The 22,543-nt window shown below is 42.5% G+C and overlaps 1 protein-coding gene across 1 annotated transcript; it reads right to left on the reverse strand.

Annotated features, from left to right (window-relative positions):
- Positions 1–13,687: 13,687 nt before the first annotated feature.
- On the reverse strand, positions 13,688–21,954 carry LOC136510244 (uncharacterized). The gene is made up of 2 exons (XM_066504764.1): positions 21,764–21,954; positions 13,688–13,907 (listed from the first exon to the last, which is right to left on the reverse strand). Exons 1-2 carry the CDS (start codon positions 21,952–21,954, stop codon positions 13,688–13,690), a joined length of 411 nt encoding a protein of 136 aa, XP_066360861.1.
- Between the last annotated feature and the right edge of the window lie 589 nt (positions 21,955–22,543).

Genomic DNA, 22,543 nt, shown 5'->3' on the forward strand with positions numbered 1-22,543 from the left:
AGCACACATACACACACTAAACATGATGTCGGGCCTAGATACGGTCAAATATAATAAACTACGAATCATAGAACGGTAGAGAGTTTGATCAACCAATTTACCTCCCTCATCTAGGTCGAGATGTCCATTAGATGGCATTGGTGTTTTGATTGGCTTACATTCATCCATTTTGAACCTCTTGAGAAGGTCCTTGGTATATTTTTCTTGAGAGATGAAAATCCCCTCTCTCATTTGCTTGACTTGAAAACTAAGAAAGAATATAAGCTCTCCAATCATAGACATCTCAAACTCCTTTGATATCAATTCACCAAACTCTTTGCAATAGTCTTCATTTGATGAGCCAAATATGATATCATCAACATATACTTAACAAATGAAGATCTCTCCATCAAGCTTCTTTGGTGAATAGTGTGGTATCGACCTTTCCAATGGTGAAGCCCTTCTCAATAAGGAAATCCCGAAGGCGCTCATACCAAGCTCTTAGGGCTTGCTTAAGCCCATATAGCACCTTGGACAACCTATAGATATGATTAGGATATCTAGGGTCTTCAAACCCATGAGGTTGATCAACATAGACTAGTTCATTTATGAAACCATTTAAAAATGCACTTTTAACATCCATTTGATATAATTTTATTTCATGATGGGATGCATATGCAAGAAGGATACGAATGACTTCAAGTCTTGCAACCGGTGCAAAGGTCTCTCCAAAATCCAACCCTTCAACTTGAGAGAACCCCTTCGCAACTAGCCTGGCCTTGTTCCTCACAACGATGCCTTGATCATCTTGTTTGTTGCAAAACACCCACTTTGTTCCAATGACTCTTGCATCTTGTGGTCGCTCTTCAAGTGTCCAAACTTCATTTCAGGTGAAGTTGCTCAACTCTTCATGCATGGCATTTATCTAATCCAGATCTTGAAGAGCTTCTTCTATATTTTTAGGCTCAATGCAAGAAATAAATGAGTGATGTTCAAAAAATGAAGCAAGTTTTTTAGAGCGAGTCATTACACCCTTTGAAGGACTCCCTATAATGAGATCTTGTGGATATGCTTGTAGTAGGGGTGAATTTCTTCTATCAACCACTTGAGGGGGAGGTTGTGGAGCATCAACATCTTGAGCTTGTGCCACCATTTGATCATGGGAGACATGAGTATCTTTATTTTCTGCTCTCCTATCTTTATCATCATCTTGTGGCACATTTGATGAAAAGGGTGGATCAATCACTTGTACATCATCTTCATCATCTTTAGACTTGATGTCTCCAACCGAAATGTTCTTCATGGCCTCCCTCAATGGTTCATCACCTACATCCTCAAGATTCTCATGTGCTCCTTAGGAGCCATTAGATTCATCAAATTCTACATCATATGTTTCTTCAACCAAGCCAGTGGCATGATTAAATGCTCGATATGCTTTGGACTTTGATGAGTAACCAATAAGAAAACCAATATCACAACATCTTTGAAACTTCCCTAGGTGTTGCTGCTTCTTGTAGATGTAGCATTTGCAACCAAACACCCAGAAGAATGATACGTCCGGCTTCTTCCCATTGATTAACTCATAAGGGGTCTTGCCAAAAAACTTTTGAAGAAATAGACGATTTGATGCATAACATGCGGTGTTGATAGCTTCCACCCATAGAGCTTTAGGTGTATTGTACTCATCAAGCATTGTTCTTGCAAAGGTGATAAGTGTCCGGTTCTTTCTCTCTACTACACCATTTTGTTGAGGAGTGTATGTTGCGGAGACCTCATGCTTGATCCGTATTTCATCACAATATGCTTTAATGTTTGTGTTGTCAAATTCTTTTCCATTGTCACTTCTTATCTTCTTGGGCTTCACTTCAAATTCATTTTGTGCTCTCTTGGCAAACTTCTTGTAACATGTGGCCACTTCGGTCTTGTCATAAAGGAAGAACACCCAAGTATATTTAGAGTAGTCATCAACTATCACAAGATAATAGAGATTGCCTCCCAAACTCTTGTAAGTTGTTGGTCCAAATAGATCCATGTGAATAAGCTCTAGCACTCTTGTTGTTGACATGTAAGCTTTTATTGGATGAGTGTTTGCAACTTGCTTGCTGGCTTGACATGCACTACAAAGCTTGCCCTTCTCAAATTTCACATCCTTCAAACCTCTCACCAATTCATTCTTCATTAGCTTCTTGAGTGAGCTCATCCCAACATGTGCAAGTCTTCTATGTCATAGCCACCCAAGTGATGTTTTGGTGAATAAGCATGTCTTCACGTTGGCATCTTTGGAGATGAAATCCACTAGATATAGGTTGTTGTATCTAAAACCCTTGAATATAACTTGATCATCATCTTTCTTTGACACAACCACTTCCTTCTCGGTAAACAAACATTGAAAGTCAAGATCACACAATTGACCAACGGATAGCAAGTTGAAACTTAATGAAGCAACATATAGCACATTTGATATTGAATGCTCATTTGATATTGCAACTTTGTCCAATCCTTGAACTTTGCCATTTGAATTATCACCAAACGTAATTCTTTCTTGACCATCTACTTCTTCATCTAGTGAGGTGAACATACGAGGATCACCGATCATATGTTGTGTGCAACCACTATCAATAACCCAATGACTTCTACCGGTCTTGTAGTTCACCTACACACAAGAGATCAAGCTTGTTGTTTAGGGACCCAAACTTGATGGGGGCCCTTGACTTTCTCAACTAGTGACTTTGCAACCTAAATTTGCTTAGGCCTATTCTTGTTGGATGGACCTAAGAACATGACTTTCATCTTTCCACCAGAATCCTTTCTAAGCATATAATGAGCATTAAAGGTGAAGGGAGACCACGACGCCTAAGAGGGGGGGGGGTGAATTAGACAACTTAAAATTCTAACTCTAAACTATGGCCTCTTTTTCTAACCCTAGCAAAACCTATGTAAAAGATAAACTATCTAAGTGTGCAACTACGGTTTTGCTAGTGTATTGCTATCTCTACTGCAAAAAGAGTAATACAATTAATGTAATTGCGAAAGCTAAAGAGCAAGGTAGAGATATGCAAACTCCCGTCGATGACTTCGGTATTTTTACTGAGGTATCGAGAAGCGCGCAAGCTTCCCCTAGTCCTTGTTGGAGCCCATCGCAAGGAATCCCTCATAAGGGCCAAGCTCTTGGTTGGGTAACTCCGTGGATAGCCTCAGGCCTTCCCCATACGTAAGTGGGTCTCCGACGTGCCTTCCGGCAAGCCTCTCCCAGATGCTCCCCACCGTCTTCACTATCAAGCTTCTGGCCAAAATGTCGTGGGCCTTGTTCCCTCCGGTACACGGTGCCGGCCACACCACAAACGTGGTTGGTGTGATCTCATAAGACTACAAGCCCCTCCGATGTACAACAATGGTGTGCGCAAGCACCGAGTGGTAAGAGGTATGCAAACCTCACTAAACACTAGGTCTAAACCTAGAGCAAGCACATAAGCAGTGGTCTAATCAACCTAAGCACTTCGCAAAGCACCTATGCTAATCACCTAATGAAACACTAAGCACTATGCAAGTGGAGATCACTAAAATGGTGTATCAACACCCTTGGTATGTTTCCTCAGCTCCACTCTACTTATTTGGCCGGTTGGGGGTTGTATTTATAAGCCCCACTGAGAAAGTAGCCGTTGGGGAAAAATCTTACTTTTCTGCTACTGATCGGACGCTGGAGTCGTCCTGATCAGACGCGTCTGGTCGTCCCAACCGTTGGAGCCATGAACAACTGATCGGACGCTGCCAACGTCCGGTCACTTGCCACCGGACGCGTCCGGTCGTAAGTTCGCCGCTCTAGAACCTCTGTGTACTCGATTGGATGCTGCTGTCCTGCGTCTGGTCGGTTTGCCGCCAGCGTCCGGTCGCTGCTGCTGATGCCGAGCCACTGATCAGAGCATCCGATCACTTTTCTCCAGTGTCTGGTCACTTCTGTGAGCTCATTTCTTCATGATCTTGCGTATGGCTTGGTTCCTATCTTCGTGCTTGGACTTTGCTTGATATCTTGGGTCTTCTCTTGTGCTTCTAAGGTCTTGCTTGAGGTGTTGATCATCGGATCATCACGTCGCCTTTGTCCAAGTCACGTCTTGCATCCTATTGAACTACAAAACAATCACTTGCAAATTCATTAGTCCAATTTGGTTGTGTTGGTCATCAAACACCAAAATCCAAAGTAAATGGGCCAAGGATCCATTTTCCTTACAATCTCCCCTTTTTTGGTGATTGATGACAATACGACCAAAGCAAGCAAATAATAGAATTTTGAAATTTAAAAACTACCTACTTGCTAGGGTGCAATGCAAGGGGCAAGATTATATGATGCTAAAAGATACTACTTGTAAGACTATATAGAAACTTGTCTTGCCCTTGCAACTGTCCCCATGTGGTATTATGGATTTAAGCCCTGCTTCCTACAAGTTTTCCCATTACTTAAGCTAATCCATAATCCACTATCCTCCCTTTCTCGTACCATTACTACAAATCAATGCTTGCTTTTGGTCCTCTAAATTCTCCCCCTTTGGAACCAAACACCAAAAAGGAAGACATTAGTAGCACAAGGGAGGGTCAAACTTTGTGATCCTTTGTGTGTAGAGTGAAATAGATCACAAAATTTGACTCTCACATTATATAGACAAAGCTCCCCCTAAATATATGCATACATATGATAGAGTGCAAAGCATTTGCATAATTGGCAAATTTTTGCTCATAGGAATTTAATCTATATAATGCATAGAGAAAGCATATAAATATCAAAATGAAATCAACATGATGATATTGGTTTAGAAATACCACATGCGGAAACCAATTTGATTTCTACCACTTGCAACCGATGGTGGATCTTTAAAGTATGATGCTTAACTCCAGGGACTCCATTTTCCTTACAATGAGACTACTACACACATGATAAGCTTGAAAAGGTGTTAGTCTCAAAGCATCCAACTTGTAGAGTAACCTCCCCCTAAATTTGTGCACACAAGTATGGAATACTTGTTGGAAACATGCACATTGATTTTAGAATAAAAAAATACCACTTGAAAGATGACATCTTATAAATGTGAGAATCATTTTCGAAGATGATAGTCAGGAGAAATTATCTATAATTTGGACTTTGGCACATATTAGATGAACAATTGAAGGACAAGCTATGTGACGTGCTCCTAAATAATTTTAAACCATGTAGGATTGCTCCAAGGAATAAGAATGAAACCGAGCAAGCCTACCATATGAAATACCTAGTGTATGCATGACAAAAGATATAAGCATACAAATATAAACCTAGGCATGAATAGTAACTAGATGCTAAAAGATACCAATTGTAGAAAAATTTAAATCAAATACCAATTGAAGTAAATTGAATCTAGTTACCTAACATGGGAAGGGGAATTTGGGTCCATAGTATTCACTAACCTACTTGGCAATAATTTTGTCCATCATGATGCACCCCATGAAATGCATCCATACTTTACCAAGTCTCCAAATTCCCCGAAGTCCATCGGACTTCACTTCCCTTTCGGGATCCAAACCTTCTTGGTGCTCTTCATGTTGGAAATGATTTCCTTCGGCACCCAAAAGCGTTTGACCCCATTATTGGCTTGCTTGTTCACCTTGATGGCCACCACCTTGTCATTTTTCTTCTTCTTTAACAAGTATGGTGTGGAGTCCTTTTTGTCCACCTTGTTGGTGTAGGTGTTGGAGAGCTTGCTTGTTTGCTTCTTCTCTTTCTTCTTTGCTCCTCCCCCATTCTTCACTTGCACTCATAGGACTTGTGACCTTCCTTGTGGCACACATAGTAAACCACGATTTGTCCTTCATTAAGCTTCTTCACTTCCTTGACGGTGTTATCTTGATGAAGTTGGGCTTGCTTCGCCTTGCCTTTCACTTGAGTCAAGTCCTTGGTGAGGCGAGCCACTTCTTGCTTGAGTTGCTCATTTTCCTTTGCAGCCTCTTGTGTGCATGTATCTACAACAACTTTCTCAACACAAACTTTGTTGCACAAAGGTGAGTCTAAACATAAATCATTACAAGAAGTAGAGGCATCCTTTTTAGACACGTTAGAACTTTTCCTTTTAGATGCCTTAGTGGGAGTTGTACTAACGGCTTCAAGATTAACAACCTTTTTAGTTAGCTCATCATAATGTTTGCACATGGTTTCTATTTTAGCAAGCAAACTTTTATAAGCATCTTGTGAGCTAGCTAATTTTTCTTTTTCTTTTTCATTTTTCTTTACAAGTTGCTCATCATTGATTGTGCATGAATTTGTTGTTGCACTAGCCTCAAGTTGCTCAATTTTAGTAGATAGTTGAACATTAAGATTAGCAAAATTTTCATATTGTTCAAGCAAAGTTTTGTATGCTTCTTGTGAACTATCTAGCTTTTATTTTATTTTCTCAAGCTTCTTTTGTTGACTAGTGCAAACTTTAGCATAATTAAGGTTTTGTTGCACAATTTCTTCATAAGAAGGTATTTCATCATCACTATCACTCTCACTAAAGGATGAGCTTTCATTACCTCGTGATGATGAGTGCTTGCGCCCTCGCCTCTTGTGATGATGTTCTTCTTCACTTGAAGAATCATCCCATGATCTTATTGATGTGAGGGCTTGGTTTTTGTACGCCTTCTTCTTTGTCTTGGATGTGGGCTTATTTGGACAAACCTCAACAAAGTGCCCCAACTTGCCGCATCCATAGCATCCTCTCTTTCTTTGCTTATTTCTTTGATTGGTGAAAATGAGATCTTGGATTTGGATGGGCACACCCTTGACATTGAGCTTTTGGATCATCTTCTCCACCTTGTTGATTAGTTTGATTGATTCTTCATCAAGGTCGGAGGTGGAGGAGGAAGATTGATCATCATCACTTGAATCTTCATCATCCTCATCTTCTTCTTTATCTTCACTTGAGGAGCTTGAGCTTGAGCTTGTCTCAACTTGCTTGCCCTTCATCTTCTTTTTCTCACCACATGCGAGAGCTTTGCCTTTGCTTGATGAAGAGGCTTCTTCTTGACCCATCTTGCATGACATTTTAAATGCCACTATCTTGCCAATGACTATGGCCGGGGTCATGGTGCTCAAGTCCTCCATGTTGTGAAGGATGGTGATGATGCTTGCATATTTCTTTTGTGGTAGCACGGAGATGATCTTCCTCACGATGTCCGCATCATCTAGCTTTGTTAATCCTATAGAATGGAGCTCATTGATAATTAGATTCAAATGAGAGTACATATCACGAACAAGCTCATCATCATTCATTTCGAAGGAATCATAATTTTGTTTAGCTAGACAATGTTTTTACTCACAGACATTACTTGTGCCATCATGGAGCTCTTGGAGTTTTAACCATATTTCATGTGCCGTATTTAAAGTGAATACTTGGTTAAACACATCCATGCTAAAAGATTCAAACAAGCAATTTTTAGCTCTAGCATTGTAATGAATTTCTTTTTCATCACTCTTAGTGGGTTTATCGGGATTCTTAATGGGTTTCATCCCATCACGAGTGACTCTCCAAACTCCTAAATCAACCGCCTCAAGGTAGCAAGCCATTCTAGCTCTATAATAGGGGAAGTTAGTGCCATCAAAGTGCGGAGGCCTAGAGGATATCCATCCCAACCTCTCTAAATAGCGTTGGCTCAATGGCAGTTAAGCCAAAGGTCCAAATTGAGCCAACCGGCTCTGATACCAATTGAAGGGAGACCACGACGCCTAAGAGGGGGGGGGTGAATTAGGCAACTTAAAATTCTAACTCTAAACTATGGCCTCTTTTTCTAACCCTAGCAAAACCTATGTAAAAGATAAACAATCTAAGTGTGCAACTATGGTTTTGCTAGTGTGTTGCTATCTCTACCACAAAAAAAGTAATACAATCAATGTAAATGCGGAAGCTAAAGAGCAAGGTAGAGATATGCAAACTCCCATCGACGACTTCGGTATTTTTACTGAGGTATCGAGAAGCGTGCAAGCTTCCCCTAGTCCTCGTTGGAGCCCCTCGCAAGGAATTCCTCGCAAGGGCCAAGCTCCCGGTCGGGTAACTCCGTGGATAGCCTTGGACCTTCCCCACGCGCAAGTGGGTCTTCCGACGTGCCTTCCAGGCAAGCCTCTCCTGGATGCTCCCCCCCCGTCTTCACTATCAAGCTTCCGGCCAAAACACCGCGGGCCTTGTTCCCTCCGGTACACGGTGATGGCCACACCACAAACGCGGTTGGTGTGATCTCGCAAGACTACAAGCCCCTCCGATGTACAACAATGGTGCGCGTAAGCACCGAGTGGTAAGAGGTATGCAAACCTCACTAAACACTAGGCCTAAACCTAGAGCAAGCGCATAAGCGGTGGTCTAATCAACCTAAGCACTTTGCAAAGCACCTATGCTAATCACCTAATGAAACACTAAGCACTATGCAAGTGGAGATCACTAAAATAGGTGTATCAACACCCTTGGTATGTTTCCTTAGCTTCACTCTACTCATTTGGCCGGTTGGGGGTTGTATTTATAAGCCCCACTGAGAAAGTAGCCAGTTGGGGAATGAAATCCCTGCTTTTCTGCTACTGATCGGACGCTGGAGTCGTCCTGATCGGACGCGTCCGGTCGTCCCGACCGTTGGAGCTACGAACAACTGATCGGACGCTGCCAGCGTCCGATCACTTGCCACTGGACGCGTCTAGTCATAAGTTCACCGCTCTAGAACCTCTCTATACTTGATCAAACGTTGTTGTCCTACATCCGGTCAGTTTGTCGCCAGCGTCCGGTCCAGCGTTTGGTCGCTGCTGTGGATGCCGAGCCACTGATTGGAGCATCCGGTCACTTTTCTCCAGCGTCTGGTCCAGCATCCAGTTGCGTACGGCTTGGTTCCTATCTTCGTGCTTGGACTTTGCTTGATATCTTGGGTCTTCTCTTGTGCTTCTAAGGTCTTGCTTAAGGTGTTGATCATCGGATCATCACATCGCCTTTGTCCAAGTCACGTCTTGCATCCTATTGAACTACAAAACAATCACTTGCAAATTCATTAGTCCAATTTGGTTGTGTTGGTCATCAAACACCAAAATCCAAAGTAAATGGGCCAAGGGTCCATTTTCCTTACAGAAGGCAAAGGGTCTAGCATGCTTGGACAAGAGTTGTGGTGGTGGAGTTTGACACTCATGAGCAAAGTGACCTTCTTGTCCACACTCAAAGCATCTCTTTGGCTTAGGCTTTGACTTGTATTGTTGTTGATGTTGAGCTTGAGCTTTCTTCTCTTGATTTGCCAAGTACCCAATACTACTTCTATCCATCTTCATCACAGTGTTCATGAGTAGCTCACTTTGGAGATATTGGCCTCTTGTGAACTTGCTCAAACCGGTCTTAAGATGCTCTTTCTCCAACTTGAGCTTCTTGTTTTCTTCTCTAAGTTCATCATGATTTTTCTCCATCTTGAGTCTCTTGTTCTCTTTTTTAAGCATCTCATTCTCAAGAGCCATATCATAATCTTTGTTAAGATTCTCTATCACAATTGTGTTGGTGGTTGATAGCTTTTCAAGATCTTTCTTGACCTTTTCATTCTCATTCTTGAGCTTGACATAATCATTATAGTTATCAGGACTCAACCACTTTCTTGCCTTTGCTACTAGAACCTTGCTCAATGCTCTCAACAATCAAGTCATCACATGATGTAGCTATATCAATATTGTTAGTAGCATCATGTGGCTCATTGGATAATAACTCATGAGAAAGAACAAGATTGTCATGATTAATCTTGACATTGGTGTACTCTTCTTTTAGCAAATTGTAACTAGTGGTTAGCTCATTATGTATCCCCTCAAGTTTATCATGTTTTTCTCTAAGCTCCTTTTTAGAGGTTTTGAGCTCCTTGAGTCTGGATGACATAATTTTATTTTCTTCTCTAAGCTCAACACTAGCTTTTTCGACAATGTCATATTTTGCTAAGAGTGAGTCATTCTCAAGTTCTAGCTTTTTATTTTTAGCTCTTGTCTTTCTAATGATTTTAGTGTATTGGTTTAGCAACTTGACAAGATCATCATAAGAAGGTGATTCAAATTCTTCATCACTATCACTACCACTTTCATCATTGCTAGCATTATCATCACCACTACTATCATCATTATTTTGTACCTTTCGTTCACCCTTGGCCATAAGGCATAGATGTGTAGAGGATGATGGCGGCGGTGTTGGTGAAAATAGTGAAGAATCAATCACAAGAGCGGCCACCTTCTCCTTCTCATTCTCACTTTCATCACTGGATGAGCCACTTGATGATTCAATGTTCGTGAGCCAATCACCAACAATGTATGCCTTGCCATTCTTCTTCTTCTTATGAAATTCCTTCTTCTTGTATGGCTTGTTCTTCTTTTCTCATCATCATCTTCATCACTTGAGTCATCTTTCTTGCCCTTGTACTTCTTCTTGTACTTGTCTTTCTTGGGTTTGGGACATTGATGAGCTAGATGACCAAGTTCTCCATAATTATAGCAATCCATTTTGGAGATGGGCTTCCTTCTACTACTAGTGAAGAATCTCTTCTTCTTGCCATCAAACTTGACACCATTCTTGTTTAGCTTCTTGAGCATCTTGGTGGTTCTTCTCACCATGAGAAAAAGACTTGCATCATCAATCTCATCATCACTTGAGCTATCATGATCAACTCTTGCTTTGCCCCTCTTCTCTTGGCTAGCCTTGAATGCCAAATCTATCTTCTTGGTGGAAGAAGAGCCATCTTGTGGAGTGATGTGCATGTACATATCATGTGCATTGATCTTCCCTAATATTTGAGTTGGTGTAGCGGTGGAAAGATCACCTTGATAAAGCACCATCACAATATGCCCATACTTGTCAATGGGGAGGACACTCAAGATCTTTCTCACAACATCGGATGGTTGCATTTGTGTGAGTCCAAGCCCATTGACTTCCTCTACAAGAACATTCAAGCGTGAATACATCTCATTGGCACTTTCTTTAGGAAGCATCTCAAATAAATTAAGCTTTTTCATCACAAGGTGATAGCGTTCCTCACGCTCACTCTTGGTTCCCTCGTGGAGTGCACAAATGTCCGACCATAGTGCATGGGCGTCTTTGTGGTTCCACACACGGTTGAAGACATCCTTGTAAAGGCCTCTAAAGAGGGTGTTTATAGCCTTTGCATTCCACTTCTCATAGTTAACCTCATCGCCTTGAAGGTTGATGGGATCCTTAGGTTTTGGGAAGCCTTGTGAGGCGGCTCTAAGAACTCTAGGTATGTCTCCATGTGAATTTTCTAATAAGAAAAATCATCTTCCTCAAAGATAGGTGGGGGTCCATCCCCATGGGACATCTTGCTCTAGGCGGTTAAGCCTAATTTAGGAAGAACGAGGCTCTGATACTAATTAAAAGGATCAAGATGCCCAAGAGGGGGGGGGGTGAATTGGGCTAATTCTAATTTTTTTTGTAATAATTAAGCCCTGCACTTAGCCCATTTCACCCTTGTGTCTAGAATATGTTTCTATTGTTCTGTCGTACAAAAGTTTTGCATCCTAGTTTCCAATCCTACTCTAGCATGTCAATTCTAGGAATATAAAGACATGAAATGAATTGCTCAAATGTAAATGCTCAAAATAAAGAGAGAGAAAGGAATACGGCGATATTTTTCTGAGGTATCGGAGAGTTGCCACTCCCCACTAGTCCTTGTTGGAGCACCCGCGCAAGCGTGTAGCTCCCCCTTGATCTATGCAAGGATCAAGTGCGCTCTACGGGCTGATTCTTTGACACTCCATCATGGTGAATCTCCCACAACCTCTCACAACATGACTTGGGTCATCCACAAGCTCTGCTAGATGATCACCAAGCTCCCAACCACCACCGAGCCATCTAGGTGATGGCAATCACCAGGAGTAACAAGCACAAACTCTCACTTGACTAAGACAAGCCTAATGAGAAAGATGGATGCACACTTGCTACTCCCTATGCACTAGTGATGTCCTTAATCTTGGATTATCAACTCTCAATCACCACACTAGGCTCTTGCTCTCCCTTGCACTCCAAAGGTGTTTCACAGCTGAACAATTAGGCAAGAGACCTCCTATGAACGAGTGGGATAAGTATTTATACCCCTCATTCAAAACATAACGGTTGGAGGCCAACTCAGCAAATTTCGGGGTGACTGGACGTGCCGGTCAGGGTGACCGGACGCTCCGGTCAGTAGTACACGTCACTGTGTCAGATAGAGCCGTTAGCTCTGACCGGACTCTGACATGCGTCCGGTCATCACCCACCGGATGCATCTGGTCAGCAAAATGCCCCTATGGATGCTCTCTGATGTTGATCGGACATAGGCACCCTAGCGTCCGGTCATGTACTGTTTAGCATCCGGTCAGTATATGACTGTAGCTGCTGATCAAATGAACTAACCGGACTCTTCACGCTACGTCCGGTCACAACCAAACCAACGTCCGGTCAGTTATTTAACCCTCCATTCACTTACAATTCGAAATCCTTCGAGAATGAAGTTGGTTTCTATCGATCTTAGGGCTATTCCTAAGCTACCTAGTGTTAAGTTTGATATGTGTGTACCACACATAATCCATTAGACTCACTTAGGTCAAGCTACTAGTCCATACCTCCCTGAATAGTACGGCCAAAGAAAAAACAAAGTCCTAAACTACTCTAAGTGTCTCTCTAAAGCTAAACGACACTTAGAACTAGTCCGTCCTTAACCTTGTCGTCCATCCTTTGAAAACCGAAACGATTTCCATCGACAGGGGCATGACAACCATGATTGCCCAATCAATTTCCATTACCATGACCTAACTCAAATTGTCTCTGCAAAATACACATTAGTCATAGTAATCTCGTGTCGTCATTAATCACCAAAACCCAACTATGAGCCTAGATGCTTTCACCTTAATCACAAAGTGATTGATAATAAAAGTTCGATAGCTAGGTTAGTTACAAGATACCAAAAATATCACTCTTCTGTAACCGGAGGGATTAACATTTGGGACAATAGATAATTTTGCTAATTAACTAGTTAGAATACTCAAAGAATGGATCTGATAACTCACACAATGCACTGTTCACTATGATATGGCTACGATATATATAGTAGATAACACACTAATCCCTCAGTCCTAAAATAAGTGTCGCTATGGTATTCATGTCGGTCAAACTTTTTTAAGTTTGACTAGGTTTGTAGAAAATGTTAGCAACATTTGTATCTTCCCAAATAAGTTTATTATAAAATAGATTCAATGATTTAGCTAATGATACTAATTATGTACTATAAATATTAAAATTTTCTTGTATATATTTGGTCAAAGTTAAAACATTTGACTTTTCGAGAAGCGAGAACATATTTATTTTGGGACCGATGGAGTATATGCTTCTACATAGTTGTTACGAGAGAAAATATAGAAGCTTGGAGAAGACGAGTAAAAAGTACCTGAAGTAAGAAAGAGTTGGTCCGACCCTTTTATTTGCAAGGGGGCAAAAAAAGAAAAAAAATCCTTTACATATCCACCTTACTACATACACGACACTCTAGTACTGCTGATGAAGGGACATAGAGGAGCCAGAAGTATAGGAAGACATGTATGTATGATGTAGTAATACAGATGTATGCATTAAAAGAAAGAAGCAAATAATGAAGAAGAGAGGAGGAAATTAATCAAAAGACGATATGATCAACAAGGTGGTGATGGAGATATATATTATAGGTAGCTAGGTAGCTAGTTGCCGGTGGTGATGTGCACTCCGATGACGATGACGAAGAGGGTGATGAGCGCGAAGTAGATGATGGAGTGGACGAGGATGGAGACGGCGCTGGTCTGCAGGTTGCCGAACTCCACGAAATGGTGGCGGCCGGGGAGCTGAACCAGCAGCCCCGGCGAGAGGAGCACGAACAGCACCAGCCCGATCACCACGGGGCCCCAGTCCGACATCCTCCTCCTGGTCTTTAGTATTTCACGAGCTTAGCTTCTCGATCGATCGTCGATGATCGATCGCTTACTAGCTAGTACTATTAGCTAGCTAGTGTCTTGTTGACTTGTGGATGGGAGTGGCTGGGGAAAGAAGGCCAGCCGGAGAAGGTGCGTGAGGCGTGAGCTACCTCATCACACGCATGTGGCCGGCATGCTTTCGTTTCGTTTGCTGGTACAGTGCTCGCTCTAGCTATATCTCTCGGCCATGCTTTGCATATTTGATTGCTATGATATGATCCGCCTGCTGATTGTGGTTCTGGTTGGTTGGTGACGTCTCGCTTTCCATGGTCGTTCCCACATGACAATGGCATGTCGTCCCGTCTGCCCACACGCCTCGCTCTCTCTTCCAATTCTATAAATTTCTCTTCCTTCACTTCTAACGATATATTTTATACTGGTATGTATGTATATGTATGCTCAGGAGATGCCTTTTTTTTGGTGTGTGTCTGTGTATGTAAACAGTAACAACGCTACTTTTATTTGCTGGTCATTACTTAGGTCAGGTGGTGGAGATAGTTGTCACCAGAAGAGATGACTACTTTATTATAAGGAATTGCTTGCTTTCTTTTTCATTCAGTATGCGGCAGAGCTAACTAGCTAGTGTTTCTTCTTACTAGAAAGTATAAAGTGTGTGTGATACTAACAGACACCGAGAACGAGAGGGATCTATCTATCTATCTGGACGCCCCTCCTTATCCTCAACTAATGATATTTTATGCAATGTATGTTGAGCATCAGCTGAGGTAAGCAGCCTAGCAACAATAAGTCTTTGTTCAATTGCGTGACTCACCCTCATCAACCCAACTGATACATGCATTCAGGTGTGCCTTTAATTTCCTTCTGTCTTTCAGGATGGGGCCCAAATTTCAGAGTACGTACAATCATTAGGCTTCAGTCTTATGGAATTCTCAACATATAAGCGCCGCCCCCTCCCCTCCCTCTCCCGGTGCCACCCCCTCCCCTCCCTCTCGAGGATCCTGTTTCTTGTGGAGGCGCACGTGGATCTCGAGGATCCGGCCGCGGGTTTCCTGGACGAGGCGGCGGCGCTTGCCGTAGGCATGCTCGAGGCGCCGCTGCAGCTCGGCGGTGTGTGCCTATGCCCGCTCCAGCTCTGCCAGCGTCTCCACCAGGTGTGCCCACGCCGCCGCCATCTGCAGGTTGCAAAACAACGCCGCCCGTCACCTTGCTCACGTCGCCAGCACGCAACCCAGCCCCGCCCTGCGTCCCTAACCCCTCTGCGTCGCTGCCGTCTGCAGAGAGCCACCACCCCACGCGAGCTCGGCTCGGACTTCCAAGTGCTGGCTGCAAGGTCGAGTGCCGCCGCCGGCCGGCCATGGCCCTGTCCTCCCCCCCCATCTCCCTCCCTCTCCCTCTTTTTTTTGCACAGGTGGTGGCGGCGGCGTGGTGGTGGCGGCGGGGGGAGCCACGGGCGGGTGGCGGTGGTTTTTTTTTAATATATTTTTCAAAAAGTCTTTGCCGAGTGTCGGTTTTAACACTCGGCAAAGTCTTTGCCGAGTGCCCGATAAAAAACACTCGGCAAAGAAACGTTTGCCGAATCTGTGTACGCCAGGTGCCGTTTGCCGAGTGTAACACACTCGGCAAAGGTTTTGTCGAGTATTTTTTAGGCTTCGCCGTGTGCCGTGGACACACGGCAAACCTGGGCATTCCGGTAGTGTATGTACCGTATATTAACGGAGCCCGTCTACTTCGTCCACAATAATTTGGTCAGCCAAATGCTAATATGCATGTTATTTAGAAAAAAGGAGGGCAATAAAAGATCTCTGTCAAATAGCAAAATATATAATGGATCCGAATCTTCTCCTTCTCTTGCGCGGCGAGTGTCATTTGTCCTTGACTTCTCAACATCCAAAGACCCAATAGGGTCAGCAACGCTAAATTCTTGCCTCTTTTGCTTTCGATAAGTGACAAAATCCGGCCACGATGATGGCAACTTTGTAATAATTCTTCTTGTCACAAACTTATGCGGCAAACATACAGGGAAAATTCTCAAATTCTTTTCCAGTGTCCGAATCTCATGAGCTCTCTCTGCTATGGAACGGTCATCGACAATCTTGTAGTCATATAGAACTACTCTATGACAGTCTTGTAGTCAACAAACCAATTGTTCTTGTGTGCCATCATATCTCTTATAGTCCGTTCCTTTGAACACGTTTGGATAAAGTGCAACAGCAAAATCAGTAGAGCCGAGAATGACGAGTAATTTGGAGAAATTTTTTTATTCCTAGAATGAAAATTATTGTGGAACGAATGGAGTAGCTAGCTAGGCTAGCTCGCTCGCGCTCTTGGAGTCTTTGGTTGCCCTGTCGTGTGTCATTTCCTGATTTGGACTAACAACTTGTTTTGCTGTGTGTGGCGTGCGTGCAACACCAACCAATGCAAACGAGGCAGCCAATGCAAATCGATCGATCGTAAGAGTAAAGCAAGGAATCTTCATGTTACGACTTTTAATTAGCATTGTCGTCCTCCTGCGCCCTTGCCTCTGCCTCGCTATAAGAGACGACGGCTTATCGACTGCACATGCTGACATGCATATATATCCATGGCAAATATATAATAATATAATCTCGATCAAGGGGGTGATCGAGCATGTATGGATCGGATCGGAGTTATATTAGCTGGTTGATAACTAGTTTGTTAGTGATGATCTTCTTCGATCAGTATATAGCAGCTAGTATGTAACTAACTAAAAGCTAGAGCTATGAAATGAGCAAGAACGACTGAAAGCTTTAATTTAATTTGCAGGCAGCATATATAAATACATAATCCATTCTGCACAGACACGTACGACGTACGTATACAAGTTCAGGCTTTAATTAATCCTATATATGTACACATACAAACACACGAATACTCGCAGTATGATGAGAGAGGAAGCTAGGTAGTAGGTGATCCAAGGCAGGCAGGCACAGGCATCTGATTATATTGCGTACGGCTTGGTTCCTATCTTCGTGCTTGGACTTTGCTTGATATCTTGGGTCTTCTCTTGTGCTTCTAAGGTCTTGCTTAAGGTGTTGATCATCGGATCATCACATCGCCTTTGTCCAAGTCACGTCTTGCATCCTATTGAACTACAAAACAATCACTTGCAAATTCATTAGTCCAATTTGGTTGTGTTGGTCATCAAACACCAAAATCCAAAGTAAATGGGCCAAGGGTCCATTTTCCTTACAGAAGGCAAAGGGTCTAGCATGCTTGGACAAGAGTTGTGGTGGTGGAGTTTGACACTCATGAGCAAAGTGACCTTCTTGTCCACACTCAAAGCATCTCTTTGGCTTAGGCTTTGACTTGTATTGTTGTTGATGTTGAGCTTGAGCTTTCTTCTCTTGATTTGCCAAGTACCCAATACTACTTCTATCCATCTTCATCACAGTGTTCATGAGTAGCTCACTTTGGAGATATTGGCCTCTTGTGAACTTGCTCAAACCGGTCTTAAGATGCTCTTTCTCCAACTTGAGCTTCTTGTTTTCTTCTCTAAGTTCATCATGATTTTTCTCCATCTTGAGTCTCTTGTTCTCTTTTTTAAGCATCTCATTCTCAAGAGCCATATCATAATCTTTGTTAAGATTCTCTATCACAATTGTGTTGGTGGTTGATAGCTTTTCAAGATCTTTCTTGACCTTTTCATTCTCATTCTTGAGCTTGACATAATCATTATAGTTATCAGGACTCAACCACTTTCTTGCCTTTGCTACTAGAACCTTGCTCAATGCTCTCAACAATCAAGTCATCACATGATGTAGCTATATCAATATTGTTAGTAGCATCATGTGGCTCATTGGATAATAACTCATGAGAAAGAACAAGATTGTCATGATTAATCTTGACATTGGTGTACTCTTCTTTTAGCAAATTGTAACTAGTGGTTAGCTCATTATGTATCCCCTCAAGTTTATCATGTTTTTCTCTAAGCTCCTTTTTAGAGGTTTTGAGCTCCTTGAGTCTGGATGACATAATTTTATTTTCTTCTCTAAGCTCAACACTAGCTTTTTCGACAATGTCATATTTTGCTAAGAGTGAGTCATTCTCAAGTTCTAGCTTTTTATTTTTAGCTCTTGTCTTTCTAATGATTTTAGTGTATTGGTTTAGCAACTTGACAAGATCATCATAAGAAGGTGATTCAAATTCTTCATCACTATCACTACCACTTTCATCATTGCTAGCATTATCATCACCACTACTATCATCATTATTTTGTACCTTTCGTTCACCCTTGGCCATAAGGCATAGATGTGTAGAGGATGATGGCGGCGGTGTTGGTGAAAATAGTGAAGAATCAATCACAAGAGCGGCCACCTTCTCCTTCTCATTCTCACTTTCATCACTGGATGAGCCACTTGATGATTCAATGTTCGTGAGCCAATCACCAACAATGTATGCCTTGCCATTCTTCTTCTTCTTATGAAATTCCTTCTTCTTGTATGGCTTGTTCTTCTTTTCTCATCATCATCTTCATCACTTGAGTCATCTTTCTTGCCCTTGTACTTCTTCTTGTACTTGTCTTTCTTGGGTTTGGGACATTGATGAGCTAGATGACCAAGTTCTCCATAATTATAGCAATCCATTTTGGAGATGGGCTTCCTTCTACTACTAGTGAAGAATCTCTTCTTCTTGCCATCAAACTTGACACCATTCTTGTTTAGCTTCTTGAGCATCTTGGTGGTTCTTCTCACCATGAGAAAAAGACTTGCATCATCAATCTCATCATCACTTGAGCTATCATGATCAACTCTTGCTTTGCCCCTCTTCTCTTGGCTAGCCTTGAATGCCAAATCTATCTTCTTGGTGGAAGAAGAGCCATCTTGTGGAGTGATGTGCATGTACATATCATGTGCATTGATCTTCCCTAATATTTGAGTTGGTGTAGCGGTGGAAAGATCACCTTGATAAAGCACCATCACAATATGCCCATACTTGTCAATGGGGAGGACACTCAAGATCTTTCTCACAACATCGGATGGTTGCATTTGTGTGAGTCCAAGCCCATTGACTTCCTCTACAAGAACATTCAAGCGTGAATACATCTCATTGGCACTTTCTTTAGGAAGCATCTCAAATAAATTAAGCTTTTTCATCACAAGGTGATAGCGTTCCTCACGCTCACTCTTGGTTCCCTCGTGGAGTGCACAAATGTCCGACCATAGTGCATGGGCGTCTTTGTGGTTCCACACACGGTTGAAGACATCCTTGTAAAGGCCTCTAAAGAGGGTGTTTATAGCCTTTGCATTCCACTTCTCATAGTTAACCTCATCGCCTTGAAGGTTGATGGGATCCTTAGGTTTTGGGAAGCCTTGTGAGGCGGCTCTAAGAACTCTAGGTATGTCTCCATGTGAATTTTCTAATAAGAAAAATCATCTTCCTCAAAGATAGGTGGGGGTCCATCCCCATGGGACATCTTGCTCTAGGCGGTTAAGCCTAATTTAGGAAGAACGAGGCTCTGATACTAATTAAAAGGATCAAGATGCCCAAGAGGGGGGGGGGTGAATTGGGCTAATTCTAATTTTTTTTGTAATAATTAAGCCCTGCACTTAGCCCATTTCACCCTTGTGTCTAGAATATGTTTCTATTGTTCTGTCGTACAAAAGTTTTGCATCCTAGTTTCCAATCCTACTCTAGCATGTCAATTCTAGGAATATAAAGACATGAAATGAATTGCTCAAATGTAAATGCTCAAAATAAAGAGAGAGAAAGGAATACGGCGATATTTTTCTGAGGTATCGGAGAGTTGCCACTCCCCACTAGTCCTTGTTGGAGCACCCGCGCAAGCGTGTAGCTCCCCCTTGATCTATGCAAGGATCAAGTGCGCTCTACGGGCTGATTCTTTGACACTCCATCATGGTGAATCTCCCACAACCTCTCACAACATGACTTGGGTCATCCACAAGCTCTGCTAGATGATCACCAAGCTCCCAACCACCACCGAGCCATCTAGGTGATGGCAATCACCAGGAGTAACAAGCACAAACTCTCACTTGACTAAGACAAGCCTAATGAGAAAGATGGATGCACACTTGCTACTCCCTATGCACTAGTGATGTCCTTAATCTTGGATTATCAACTCTCAATCACCACACTAGGCTCTTGCTCTCCCTTGCACTCCAAAGGTGTTTCACAGCTGAACAATTAGGCAAGAGACCTCCTATGAACGAGTGGGATAAGTATTTATACCCCTCATTCAAAACATAACGGTTGGAGGCCAACTCAGCAAATTTCGGGGTGACTGGACGTGCCGGTCAGGGTGACCGGACGCTCCGGTCAGTAGTACACGTCACTGTGTCAGATAGAGCCGTTAGCTCTGACCGGACTCTGACATGCGTCCGGTCATCACCCACCGGATGCATCTGGTCAGCAAAATGCCCCTATGGATGCTCTCTGATGTTGATCGGACATAGGCACCCTAGCGTCCGGTCATGTACTGTTTAGCATCCGGTCAGTATATGACTGTAGCTGCTGATCAAATGAACTAACCGGACTCTTCACGCTACGTCCGGTCACAACCAAACCAACGTCCGGTCAGTTATTTAACCCTCCATTCACTTACAATTCGAAATCCTTCGAGAATGAAGTTGGTTTCTATCGATCTTAGGGCTATTCCTAAGCTACCTAGTGTTAAGTTTGATATGTGTGTACCACACATAATCCATTAGACTCACTTAGGTCAAGCTACTAGTCCATACCTCCCTGAATAGTACGGCCAAAGAAAAAACAAAGTCCTAAACTACTCTAAGTGTCTCTCTAAAGCTAAACGACACTTAGAACTAGTCCGTCCTTAACCTTGTCGTCCATCCTTTGAAAACCGAAACGATTTCCATCGACAGGGGCATGACAACCATGATTGCCCAATCAATTTCCATTACCATGACCTAACTCAAATTGTCTCTGCAAAATACACATTAGTCATAGTAATCTCGTGTCGTCATTAATCACCAAAACCCAACTATGAGCCTAGATGCTTTCACCTTAATCACAAAGTGATTGATAATAAAAGTTCGATAGCTAGGTTAGTTACAAGATACCAAAAATATCACTCTTCTGTAACCGGAGGGATTAACATTTGGGACAATAGATAATTTTGCTAATTAACTAGTTAGAATACTCAAAGAATGGATCTGATAACTCACACAATGCACTGTTCACTATGATATGGCTACGATATATATAGTAGATAACACACTAATCCCTCAGTCCTAAAATAAGTGTCGCTATGGTATTCATGTCGGTCAAACTTTTTTAAGTTTGACTAGGTTTGTAGAAAATGTTAGCAACATTTGTATCTTCCCAAATAAGTTTATTATAAAATAGATTCAATGATTTAGCTAATGATACTAATTATGTACTATAAATATTAAAATTTTCTTGTATATATTTGGTCAAAGTTAAAACATTTGACTTTTCGAGAAGCGAGAACATATTTATTTTGGGACCGATGGAGTATATGCTTCTACATAGTTGTTACGAGAGAAAATATAGAAGCTTGGAGAAGACGAGTAAAAAGTACCTGAAGTAAGAAAGAGTTGGTCCGACCCTTTTATTTGCAAGGGGGCAAAAAAAGAAAAAAAATCCTTTACATATCCACCTTACTACATACACGACACTCTAGTACTGCTGATGAAGGGACATAGAGGAGCCAGAAGTATAGGAAGACATGTATGTATGATGTAGTAATACAGATGTATGCATTAAAAGAAAGAAGCAAATAATGAAGAAGAGAGGAGGAAATTAATCAAAAGACGATATGATCAACAAGGTGGTGATGGAGATATATATTATAGGTAGCTAGGTAGCTAGTTGCCGGTGGTGATGTGCACTCCGATGACGATGACGAAGAGGGTGATGAGCGCGAAGTAGATGATGGAGTGGACGAGGATGGAGACGGCGCTGGTCTGCAGGTTGCCGAACTCCACGAAATGGTGGCGGCCGGGGAGCTGAACCAGCAGCCCCGGCGAGAGGAGCACGAACAGCACCAGCCCGATCACCACGGGGCCCCAGTCCGACATCCTCCTCCTGGTCTTTAGTATTTCACGAGCTTAGCTTCTCGATCGATCGTCGATGATCGATCGCTTACTAGCTAGTACTATTAGCTAGCTAGTGTCTTGTTGACTTGTGGATGGGAGTGGCTGGGGAAAGAAGGCCAGCCGGAGAAGGTGCGTGAGGCGTGAGCTACCTCATCACACGCATGTGGCCGGCATGCTTTCGTTTCGTTTGCTGGTACAGTGCTCGCTCTAGCTATATCTCTCGGCCATGCTTTGCATATTTGATTGCTATGATATGATCCGCCTGCTGATTGTGGTTCTGGTTGGTTGGTGACGTCTCGCTTTCCATGGTCGTTCCCACATGACAATGGCATGTCGTCCCGTCTGCCCACACGCCTCGCTCTCTCTTCCAATTCTATAAATTTCTCTTCCTTCACTTCTAACGATATATTTTATACTGGTATGTATGTATATGTATGCTCAGGAGATGCCTTTTTTTTGGTGTGTGTCTGTGTATGTAAACAGTAACAACGCTACTTTTATTTGCTGGTCATTACTTAGGTCAGGTGGTGGAGATAGTTGTCACCAGAAGAGATGACTACTTTATTATAAG

Source organism: Miscanthus floridulus, chromosome 16 (assembly GCF_019320115.1).
Source record: "Miscanthus floridulus cultivar M001 chromosome 16, ASM1932011v1, whole genome shotgun sequence".
Taxonomy (NCBI): domain Eukaryota; kingdom Viridiplantae; phylum Streptophyta; class Magnoliopsida; order Poales; family Poaceae; genus Miscanthus; species Miscanthus floridulus.